Raw genomic sequence first — 12,664 nt, 5'->3', positions numbered from 1 at the left:
ACAGTGGGTAAGAGAGAACTGAATTAATAGAACCTAACAGACCAGTATGACTAGCCAGGTGCTGTGGCACACATCTATAACCCAGCACTCTAGGAGGCTGAGGCAGGACTGTAAATTTGAGTCTAGCCTGAGCAACTTAGTGACTCAACAGGACTGTGTCTGTTAATCAATCAATCAATCAATCAATCAATCAAAGGGACAGAAATTAGCTCAGTGCATAGGTCCCAAAGTCAATCTCTATTACTGGGAAAAATCAAACAAAAAAACAATATGATCAAAGACTTAAGAGTCTTACTAAGTCTTTTATTTCTAAATACTGTAAGTAAAATACATTATAAGGAAAAAATTTTGCTCTTCTACAAACCAAACTATGAATTTTTTTAAAGGCTTAACTCCTAACCCCAAGAACTAATAGTAATAAAATAAACTAAAACAGCTTGGAATGGAAAACTGTGGAATTACAGTTTTACTTCTTTTTCACAAAAACAATAAAATAAAATTTTACAACAAAATAGTAAGCAAAGAATAATTAATACAGTGTGTATTATCTTTAAAGAAATTACTCAGAATACAAGACATCAACAAAAAAGACTCTCTTACAAAGAAAAGCAGGTATTAGTACAAAACTTTAACATGAACTAAGAGAAACTAGTAGTATAAATGAAACAAATTAGCATACATATTAAAATATTTTTGAAAGAAGAATGACAAAATGAACACACCTTTAATAAAGCAACTGATGGGTTATCATCAGATGCTGTGGGTCACCAGACCATTAGTCATTATGTTTGTTTTTTAACTCTTACTACAATATTAATATAAGTTAATTAATTCTAAATTGCTATCTAGTCTTTCAAATATTAAGCTTCCATCACATCCATACATGAAAATGACCTTTTTCAAACTAAAAAATACAACATTTTAGACATATTTGTTCTTCAGATGTGTTTTTAAATCAGATAAATATAGAATACCACACCAAAACCCACCCATAGAATTTTTTTAAAAAATCTAATGAAAACAGTGTGCCTTATTTGTTTCTCCTCCCTAAAAATACAAAAAACTTAACTTTCCAGCCCCGCAGCAGTTTGGTGGATCTGTGTGACCAGTTTTGGCCCATACACCATGAACATAAAAAATGTGGATCACTTCTGAGCTCCGAAAGATAAAAACATGGCCTGCAGGTCTTAAATTTCCCTGTTGATCTTGGGAATCAGGCACAGACTTGTTGGCATTGCAAAACAATGGAGCCTAGATCATTGAGTATCAAACAGAAAAAAGCTCTTACAAATCCACTTTGGAAATTCTTTAACCTGCAAAATTTTTGTTAGCTTAAACCACTGAGATTTGGGGGTTTATTTGTAACTGCAGAACAATAGAGATATTAATAATAAAGTTTACAAAAAAATTTCCTCACTTGCTAACTTACAGACTATATGTCAAATTTATTACCCACTTTAAAAAGAGCTCCTTTTGCACTAGGCATGATGGTGGATTCCAGTATTCCAAGCACTGATGGAGGCTGAGGCAGGATGATCCAAGTTTTAGTCCCACCTAGGCAACTTAGCTAGACTCTGTCTCAAAACTAAAGGAAATGAGGCGTGTTAGAGATATAGTAGTTCAGTGGTAGTGAGATAGGAAATTAGGGCATGGCAAAACTGGCTGGGGAAACAGATATGACCTGTTAATTACAACATCCAAGGACACATGTGCAGAACAGTCCTGCAGATGGACTTCTCGCAAAAACTTGAGTAGGTTTCCCACAGGATGGCCCAGACCTTACATCAGCCTGAGGAGTGAGTGACACAAAAAGGACACACAGTTTTTGCCACTGTGTTCTCACTTCCATGGTGGCCCACTCTCATACTGTAGAGCATACTTCTTTGCCTTGGACCAAACTCGCTCTGCAGAGCCTGTTTCTCTTCCTACCTTTCATAAAACTTTGCTACCATTTGCACTTGTCCTGACCAAGTACTTTGCTTTGGACACAAAGAATCTGGAAACCACCTCCAGAAGGAAACTCCAGCACCCCCAAATCCCATTAACTAGGTTTGAGTCTCTGTACCATGCAAAAAAAGGAGAGACTAACTTAACAGATAAATAAATATGTATTACAGAGCTGTGTTTTGTATACTCACATTTATACATATACACATGCATATGTAAAAATAGATTTATAAGAAATTCTTAATAACAAGAATATTCAACTTACAGTGTGAGCACATTTCCAAAGGGTAACTTGCCTCATTTCCCTGGGGGAAGAAAGGAAACAATTGGTCATAAGAGTGGTATAAACTGCTTTAAAATACTAAACAAATACTTTAAGTTACAAAATGTAAGAAAATAAGCCATAAACTACCATGTCTAGATTTATAAATTAGATTTACTTTTTTAAAATCAGTATGAAAACAAGTTTTATAATATGGTAGAAGAAACCCTTGACTCAAACTGGTTTGAGGTGTGGTTCTGCCACTTAGGACTTATGCAAGGATTTGATTAAAATATATTTCAACTTTTTTCATATCCTAAACATACTATGTACCAAATTTTCACACACTCGAGACTGTCAGTGCTCCAACTTGTCTTGCTAGGTGAACTCATTTTGGAGAAGAGCTCAGAAGAAAACCTCTTTTGTTATCTCAGCATTTCCTGAGATTACAAAATGAGCTGGAAAAAGAAAAACCAGAAGGCTATTACTATTTATACCTGTGTTAAAATAGAATTTTCTACATGCTGTGCAACTAACACAAGAAAAGTATTAACCACAAGGTAAGTCTGACATAAGATAGCCACCCACTTGAAAGCCATTTCAAATATTTCTTTTCATGCAAAGTTCTTATTTCATAATTTATCTTAACTCAATGAAATTTTTAAAAAATATTAAACCAATTGTTACAAGGTGCTTTTTTTTCCCTTAAAGCGGACTACAGAAACTGTAGATATGCATCAATGGATACATTTATAGCTTTTGAGGGCTGGACACAGGTTCGCCAACTATCTGGTGGAAGATCACACCATTTGATTATAAGTGGAACCATAAGAAGCACTAAATACAGAATAATGAAAATTCCAGATTCACAAAGGTAAAATCATAAAGGTTCTTTAAAAATTCAGCATTAAAGTTCTGTGATAAATTGAGTACCAAGCATTTCATATTCAATTTATCTAGTCTTGACCCTACCTAACAACTGGCAATAAGTGTGTAAAAGAATTAATGATGGAATACTTGATTACATTTATATACACCCTAAGAACCCTGGGAAAGCAATCTGAATGGCAGGGGACAATTTACTGTCATTGGCAGGCTTTTGAACTCCTAAAATTTCTTTAATCCTATGTAACTATAAGATCTAAGCGAAGTTTATTAGGAAACTGGTGTTTTCAGTTCTTCATATATTGCTAGTAACTAGTCTTTTCCTTGAAAATTCTCCATAACTGGTTAATTTTAGGTCACTTTAAATATCAAATATTTTGAAGTAAAGATAAAAAGAAATAGCAAACAATATATCTTTACATTATTCATGAGTAGAGATGGATTTCTGTTTATTTTATGTTCCTTAACTGATTTTAATACTTTCCATGATTCCTATTCTTTACTGCTTGCCATACTCTCGCATTCCTGCATTTTAAAATATTCCTTTTCCTTATTGTATTCCTCCTGAAAATCTATTTGTACAAGGTTCTCAAGAGTATAGTGAACTTTATTTACTAAGCTTTGTACTCCTGCTGTGTTTTTATTTTATGTATTTTTAAATTTGTTTTCAATGAGTATTCTGTCTTATAAGTGGGAAACAGTTATGTAATAGTTTCAGGCAGGATTTTGAAATAAGACCCTTGTCCTGGCCTGCACACTGACCTTTATAATGGGATCAATTCTTTATAAATGATACGGTCCATCTCTTCTGTTTGTATTACTCCCACTAGTCAGCATCCACAAGATCCAATGACACAAAACCAAATGACCTGCCAAGTCAGGGCTCCTCACTACTTTATCATCAACATTTAACTATTTATCTCTCCTAAACTTGGAATCCATATATCCAAAAGGTTACTGCAAGCTCAATCTATACAAAACTGACTACAGTGTATCACATCCCTGTTAATACGCAATAGCTCCCCCACACCTTCAGAATAAAAAACCATCTTCAGAAGCTCTGTAAATCCCTTTCAGAAAACTTCCAAGCAGCAGCAGCATCTCCACCCTACTGCCCTCAATTTCTACATATTCTGCACTTTCTGAATTTATATGGTAAGGCAGTCAAGGTTTGTTTTCCATCACAAGTTTTTAAAAATAAAAACAAAACACAGCAGTATAAAGATGATTTTTACCAATACAGCCAAATATAATTCTACCTCATATTGTTTTCATCCCACTTAGTTCATTAGAAAAAGCAGAGGTTTTAGAGCTTCCCTTCACCCTAGTTTCTTAAGCTTCAACAAAAAGTACAAAATTTTATTGGCAAATGTTTCATTTAGGTTTGGGCTCTGGGCTACAGTTCACATACCTGAATATAAAGTACAACTATATTTAAACAAAAAATACACCATCACTTTGCAAACTGTATCAGATTTAGTTGGAAAAATCATCAGTTCTGGAGTAAATTTCTACCTGATAGCTCTAGTCCAGGATTGAGAAATACTGAAATAATGACAGCTACTATGAGAAACTTATATTTAGTAAGGTATGAGCATTTACTATTAAGAATAAACAAAATCATAAAACTGTATCTAAATATGAAAAATTTCCTAAAATTAATGCACGTGATTTAAAATGTTATTCAATAAGAAAGACTGCAGATTTCAAACACTGTATCATAAGACCAAGTTATTAGCAAGACCATTTGGTGATGAAGTTCTTAAATCCATCTGCTCAAAGTTCAATATGGACTTTCCTTATACTAATGAAAAATTCACTAATATCTATCCATAAGGGAATAATGCTAAGTGATCTGCTTGACTAATAGATTAAAAAAAACTAGTAAATTTGTAAATCTGTAGTAAGTAATATTTTCAGACATAATCTGAGATCACTGATACAAGAAAACAGAAAGAGGTGAGCCCTATGTTTGTCCCATTGGCCTGAAGTAGTTTCCAAGTTGTAGCACAGGTGTATAATATTGCCAAAAGAGACACATGGGGTTCACCAGACCAAGGATGTTAGATCTGTTGGGAAGCACACCTTCGAGAAAGGAAGTAAACACACAGAAACCTTTGGAGATCTGCTAAGAGTTCCCCTCCAGTCTTTACACATATGTGAGAGGAAATTCCTAAATCTCATATTAATAGCACACTGAACAATTTCTACATCGTGGACAACGCTGGACATACTTCAAGATACCATAACTCCAAGTAATTTTAGTGTGTTCCAAAACTAACACTCATTAAAGAAATGAAATAAAATCCAGCCCATCAGCATAAAATTCACAATTATGATACCAAGAAAAAACATGACAAGATGCTATAATCTGGGTAAAACTCAAAAATACTATACTAAATAAAAAAAGTCAGACACAAAAAGCCACAAGTCATATTGTTTTACTTACATGAACCACCGAAATAAGGTAAATCCACAGAGACAAAATGCAAATAGGTGGTTGCCAGGAACTTTAGTAAAGGGGAATGGAGAATTAAATGGCTACAGGGTTTACTTCTGGAGTGATGCAAATATTTTGGGATCACAAAGAGGTAGTACATATTTACTAAGCATTATAAATGTACTAAATGCCACAGAAGTGCTCCCTTTAAAATGGCTCATTTTGTTACATAAATTTCACTCATAAACCCTGTTTATTTTTTTATTTTTACTTTTTTCTGGTACTGGGAATCGAACTTGTGACCTTTTGCTTGCTAGTCAGGCACCTGAGCTGCTGAGCTATATCCCCAGCCCAAATTTTACTTATAAAAATTTTTAAATACATGTACACATCCACATAAAAAATGGTGTTTAAAGAAACAATCAAAATCCTTCCAAATTTGTAAAGACATTAAACTCACAACCCCAGCTCAATGAACCCCAAGCAGAAAAAGAAAAAATTCCACACCAAAAAAATAATCATATTACTAATTGCCTGCAATATTAGAAATTCTAAATATAATCAGAGAAGAAAAAATACCATATACATATGACAAAATGATTACTATGTATGTTTTTTTCAGAAATAAGGGTAGAAAACAATAAAATCTGTTTAAAGAACTGAAAGAGAGAAAAATACATAAAATAAAAGCCATGGGGTTAGAATTTTATACCCAAGAAAAATACCACCCAAATATTAAAGTATAAAGTGTTTTCCAGACAACCAAAACTGCAAGATTTAGGTTCCAACATATGTTCACTTAAAAAAAGATAAAAGTATGCCAGGTGTGGTGGCAACCCTTGCAATTCCCAGAACTTGGGAGGGTGAAGCAGGAAGATCACTATGAGTTCGAAGCCGGCCTAGGCCACATAGTGAGTTTGAGACCAGCCTGAACTACAAAGCAAGAACTTGTCTCAAAAACTGTCACAGCTTGTGTTTAAACGTCCCCACAAGGCCTCATGCAGTAATAGGTAGGGCTTTTTCAGAGGTGGTTGAATCTAGAGTGTGTGTAATTGGTTCATGGTGTAACGCTAGGATTAAGGGTGCAAGGAGAATGGTATGAGTGCTATCTGCCCTAAGGGCAGGTAGCCTGGATACAATATAAGGGACAGAAAAGAGGCTTGCTACCAGTTACTTGTAGGTCACTTGCCTGCTGTGCCATCTTCTGCCCACCATGAACTGTTTTTCCTCTGCAATGCCTGCCTGCCACACTACCCTGTCTTGCAGCCAGCCTATTATGGAGTGAAATCTCCACCAACTGTGAGCTAAACAAACCTTTTCTTCTTTAATTTTGGGTGATGGGTGTTTTGTCTCAGCAATGAAAAAAGTAATGGAAGATCAAAAATAAAGGTGATACTAGATGAAGAATTGGTTCTAGACCAGGAAATGAGGAACAGAAATGGTAAATACGTAGGTAAATACAAAAAGGCATTTTTCTCATTATTAAATGTCTTTAAAAATATAGACTAAATTAATCAAAATATTGTATTGTGGGATATATACAGTATAGAATTAAACTCAGAGCAGCAGCAAAAAGAGAGAAAAATAAGTACTATTAGGATCTCATACAATAAGGGAAATATTATGTGAAGGTACAGCATGGTATGTTGAAGATGTAAACTATAAATCTAATAACTACTTTCCTTAAAAAAATAAAAAAAAAAAAAAATCAAGGAAGGTCCTAAAGGAAAAGGTATGGCAAATTTTTATCTGTCAACTTGAATGAGCCAAGGGATGAGCCCAGATATCCAGTTTAACATTGTTTCTGACTGTCTGTTAGAAGAGTGTTTCTGGATGCTATTAGGATCTGAACTGATGAACTGAGAAAAGCATCACCAAGTATCAATCTGTGGAACACTAAACCAGAACAAAAAGGCAGAAGAAATTTGGTTTCCTACCTTCTGTGCCCTTGGTTCTCAAGCTTTCAGACTCAGCCTGGAATTTACACTATCAACTCTTCTGCTCTAGGCAAGCCTTCAAACTATACTACCAGATTCCTGAATGTCTAGTTTACAGACAATAATAAGTCAGACTTTGAACCACCATAACCATGTCAGAAAACAATATAAAATAAAATTGGTTCTCAGGACAAATCTAATATAATCATGAAGAAGATTAACTGTGTGTGTGTTTGAGACAGGCTCTCATTACATAGTTCAAGCTGAACTCAAACTCATGGAGAACCTCCTGCCTTGGCCTCCTTATTGCTGGGATTACAGGTGTGTGCCGCCACACCTGGCCAGAAGATTCCTCATAAAAGAAAGCAGACAAATAGATAAAAATAAAACTCAAGTAGGAAGTAGAAAACAAAAGGCAAGATGATAAATTTAACTGCAAACATTTTAAGAACTGTACTACTTAAGTGTAACTGGTCTAATAATGCTAATTAAGATGCAACTAGATGTATAAACTACAAAACTCATTTTAAAGATAGGTTACAAACAGGTAAAACCTAAACAGATAAAGATATAACTTACAAACACTAATAAAAAGAAAGATACAATGGCTCATATAATTGAACAATGTGAAGTTCAAAACAAGGAATTTTACTAGGAACAAAGGTTCTTCTATGATGTTAAATGTGTCAATTCACCAGAAAGATTAAGTCCAAAAACATGCCAATGTCACAAATTCCTTCAGAAACTAGAACAGATAGGGAAGATAATTCTGAGCTCATTTTATTAGGCCAGCACGGCCCCTATACCAAAATCAGACAGTATTATAAAAAAAGGAAATTATCTCTTCACGACCATCAATGCAAAAGCCCTTAAGTTTAGCAAGCTAAATCTAAGGAAAAAAAATATATTAAATATCTTAACCAATTAATGATTATTCCAGCAACGCAAAGTTGGCTTAATATTAAAAATCAATGTGGTCCACAACATTAACAGGCTAAAAATGAAAAACAAAAACAAACACCATACAGTCAACTCAACAGATACAATAAAGCATCTGACAAATTTTAAAGCCAATTTATGATAAAACTATTCAGCACACTAAAATATTCTTCAATCTGTAAAGGGTATTCCTTTCTGTTTATCAAAAAAAGATAAAGATGCCCCACCAGTACACTACAAGGAACAAGACATGTAGTTTAGAAAAAAGAATAAACTACCTTTACTTGCAGATAACATAACTATGTATATACATAAATTCTAAGCAAAACTACAAAAGCCATCGGAAGTAATAAATGAATTAAGGTGACATGATAAAAGGTTAATATACAAAACTCAAATGTATTTCTATATTCTGGAAACAACTAAAAAATAAAACTAAGAAAACATTTCTACTTAAAAAATCAAAACTACATTTAGAGATAGTAAAATGTTGCAGAGTACAGAACAAAGACTATTAAACCATCAGATAAATTAAACATGATCTTAAAAAAAGACATTATGTTCAGAGTCACAAGATTCATGTTTTAAGATGGCAATTCTTCACAAATTTATCTAAAGAGAACATAATTCCGAAGTCCCATCACAGTATTTTACACAAATCAATAAACTAAGTGTAAAATTTATGTGGAAATGCAAAAGACCTAAGAACTCATACAACCTGATTTAGTTATTATAAAGTGAGAGTTATTAAGAGTGTTACTGTTGTAAGAACAAACAGCCATGCACATCAGTGCACACCTGTAATACCAGCACTCTGAAGGTAGGAAGTTTGCCACAAGTTAGGTCAGTCTCAGCTACACCTTGAGTTTAAGGCCAGCCTGAACTGCATAGTGAGACCCTGTCTCAAAACAGAAACAAAAACAAAAACTGAACAAAGATTAATGGAAGAGAAAAAGTAAAGTAAGTAGGATTTTCAACATAGGTTTCCAGGTAATTCAATAAGGAAAAATATCTCTGCAACAAGTAATTTCATACTACTCAGTCATAAAGGATAAACATGAGACTTTTATAGGTGAATCGATGGAAAGCGAGACCATACTTGTAAGTGAAAAAAAGCAGACCCACATGTGTAAGCACTGTACTGTCTCACTAGTGTGAGAAACTGAATGAGTAAATAAGATCCAAAATGTGCAATCGTTATTGGAAATAGGGAAAAAGACCGTCCAAAAGAAAAGAAAAACTTTGATGGGAGAAAGAGGAAAGGAAGGAAAGGGGAAAAAAAAAAAAAATGTATGTGTATATATATATATATATATATATACACAAATATATATATACACATACACACAAGACAGTTAAAATAGTTATACAGTTAGCATCTCCGAGTTCATTAAAAAGAAAAGTTTGTGCTAATACTGTCTGGACAATATTTCATGCCTATATCTTGTACTCTGAACAACTAGTATGACTTATAACAATATACAATCTATTAATTATTGTTACTCTCATACTAGCCTTTTTTGAAACTGTTTTATTATTTTCTCTTACAAATTAAAAAAAAAAAAAAAGTAATTCCAGAAAGGGTGGATATCAATATGCAAAAACAACAAAAAGACAGGACTTGAATAGATATTTCATAACAAAAAAAATACAGTAACAGCAAAGCACATGAAACAGTATTATCACTACATATTACAGAAATGCACATTAAACTACAGTGAAATAGTACCATACATGCAACTGGTATAATAGGGCTAAAATTTTAAGTGACATACCAAGCAATCCTAAAACAAATGGATATGTGGTGGACAAAATTCTTAAGGCTCTAGTCAACAGTCCATCAGAAACTAAATGCTATCTATAATCAGTAAACATATGTAAATGTGATCCTTGCCTCAATCAAACCTTTAGAGACCACAGACCCTGGGACACCTCAATTTCAACTTTCTGAAAGACTATGAAGCAGAGCTAAATCCATACACACTGGGAAATATTTGATGTGTTTATTTAAGGACACTATACTTTCAGGTATTTGTTATGAAATAATATGCAACTGATATATAATATGCCATACAGTAATGATTTAATTCCACCATTCTTTCAACATTATTTACCAGGCCTTCTGTAAGGAAAGGTTTCCTTTCTCCTATATTGCTATGTTTGTACATTTTAGTCTGGATTCATGGATTTTATGTCAGTAAGTTATAATCATTTATCATTATTTAATTTGATGTTTAAACCGCCCCACATTTAGCCAGTGGTAGTCTCTCCCCTTCAAGCTGGTTCTCGTGTCCTTCTGACATACCCGTATCATTCTGAACACTTTCTTAACTTACAGAACAAGATGTTTCAAGCATATATTGCCCTTCCCTATGCCAGCCCTGGAATAAGTTATTTCCTCCAAGGAATACAATCTCCTTTATGTGGGGAACTGCTTTTCATGAAAAAGCCCCTAATTTTAATATAGTCTAATTTATTCATCTCTTTATTCATATACAGTGGTACCTCAGCTCAAAAATTTAATTCTTTCAACGATGCAGAATCATAGAAAGAATTAAGTTTGTGAACTGAAATACCACTGTATTTATAATCTGATTTAAGCACTTGATTACTGAACTTTCTCGGTAAACTTTTACTATATAAATTTGTATTTACCTATACTGCTGTACTAGTATTGTGAAATATTTTTCCTACATGTAAAGAGGACAAGAACCTATTATCCATACCCGCTAACAGAACCATTAGTGGCAGAAGAAGAAAATGCACATGCGCAATGCAGTATGCTAGCCACTATAAAAGTACAGACTGCTTATTTTCCCAAACATAAAATTTTGAATTGTAAGAGGTCTACGGATATCGAAGGCAACATACCCAGCTAGTACACTTATAGAACATGGGCTCAGGGGAAAGTTTGGGCTACAGACACAATTTTAGAAATTATCAGTATGCAGATATAAGTTTCCCCACCCAAGGGAAAGTTAAAAAACAGCGAACACAAAGTGGGGTGCAGTGGGGCAAGTCTGTCGTCCCAGTATTCAGGAGGCTGAGGCAGAAGGATCACTGAAGGCCAGCACTTTGATACCAGTCTGACCAACAATGTGACTATGTCTCTAAGGAAAGTAATATAAAAAATAAAATGGAACTTGAATCAAAAATAATAAAATACCAAAATTTAAAGCATCAGTAAAGAAATTCACCAATGACAAATAACTATAGGAAGAAAAACAACAGAATATGGTTGTAATCTAAGGATTTTAATACTCTTATGGCTCTATCATAATCTACACAAACACGATTCTACAATGCTTTTTTATACCATGATAGAAAATGTGTGTATATATTTATATATATGTTTGTATATATATAAAAGTGTACATATATAAATGTGTACATATAACAGGATATATATATCTTATTAACATATATATTAAAATTCGTACTCCAATAGTTCTGGAAATCAAGTGAGGGAAATGTTTAATTGACAAAGGCTTAAAAATAGGAAAACAAGAAAAACAGTTCTATTTTTTTGGTAGCTGCAGACTTTCTACAAAGTTTATAAATCTTATTCAAAGTATGATATAAATTCAATTTGATCATAGTAACTTACGCAGGTTGCTAGATAAAGAGGTGTCTCCACACATGGCATTGGGTTCTCATTACTTAGTAGACTGCAAGCTCCATGAACAGCGAAGTACTTGCTTGTTTTGTTCACTACAGTTATTTCTCAGCGCATCACACATGAAGTACTGAAATATTTTTTGATTATCACTGAAATATCCTTTTATAGATCTTTAAGTAAACCTTCCTCCATCTTTTCCCTCTAAACTGGAAAAATATACTGACTCCCCAGTCCATTTGTAAATGGATCTTTTCTCTGTATCCCAACCCCCCAATGTCCTGGATTGAGCCTTTCAATATTTAAACTCTGAAAAGATTGAGTATTATGTCCATAAAAGATAGAACTGCACTTTACAAAGTGCTTATGGAACTGTATTCAATCAATTAATAAAAGCAAGAATTTAAGAATAAGATTTCATTCCTAAATATATAAGCCATCTCTCAAAAAGCAACACTGAGGGCAAAAGCTTTACTAATGTGGAGGTTTTCTTAACTCTAAGTTTACAAAAATAGTAACAAAAACAACAAAACCGTGTTAGCTCTTTTCATCTGGTTTCATTCTGAAAAATTACTCCAAACAATTCTTAAAGTTTTAAAAACCATTCAGACTCCATAAATCCATAGTTTAAATTTCAA

At 33.5% G+C, this 12,664-nt stretch overlaps 1 protein-coding gene across 3 annotated transcripts in view; it reads right to left on the bottom strand.

The window, feature by feature from the left end:
• The window catches only part of Ppp3r1 (protein phosphatase 3, regulatory subunit B, alpha), a 66,570-nt gene that overhangs the window by 35,936 nt on the left and 17,970 nt on the right, over positions 1 to 12,664 (bottom strand). Inside the window, exons 1-2 of one of the 3 annotated variants that reach the window (XM_005385670.2) lie at positions 12,018 to 12,071; positions 2,213 to 2,252 (exon numbers count right to left, since the gene is read on the bottom strand). In XM_005385670.2, coding sequence (XP_005385727.1) covers positions 2,213 to 2,252; positions 12,018 to 12,056 — 79 coding nt within the window. In that variant the 5' untranslated portion in view covers positions 12,057 to 12,071. Of the gene's footprint in view, positions 1 to 2,212; positions 2,253 to 2,557; positions 2,581 to 12,017; positions 12,072 to 12,664 lie in introns of those variants that run through there. The other 2 variants (XM_005385672.2, XM_005385671.2) reach the window with 2 other exon arrangements.

The sequence above is a fragment of the Chinchilla lanigera genome, unplaced genomic scaffold (assembly GCF_000276665.1).
Source record: "Chinchilla lanigera isolate Chin_1 unplaced genomic scaffold, ChiLan1.0 scaffold00023, whole genome shotgun sequence".
Classification (NCBI taxonomy): domain Eukaryota; kingdom Metazoa; phylum Chordata; class Mammalia; order Rodentia; family Chinchillidae; genus Chinchilla; species Chinchilla lanigera.
The sequence above is the reverse complement of the archived record's forward strand: the minus strand, read 5'-3'. Positions and strand labels throughout refer to the sequence as shown.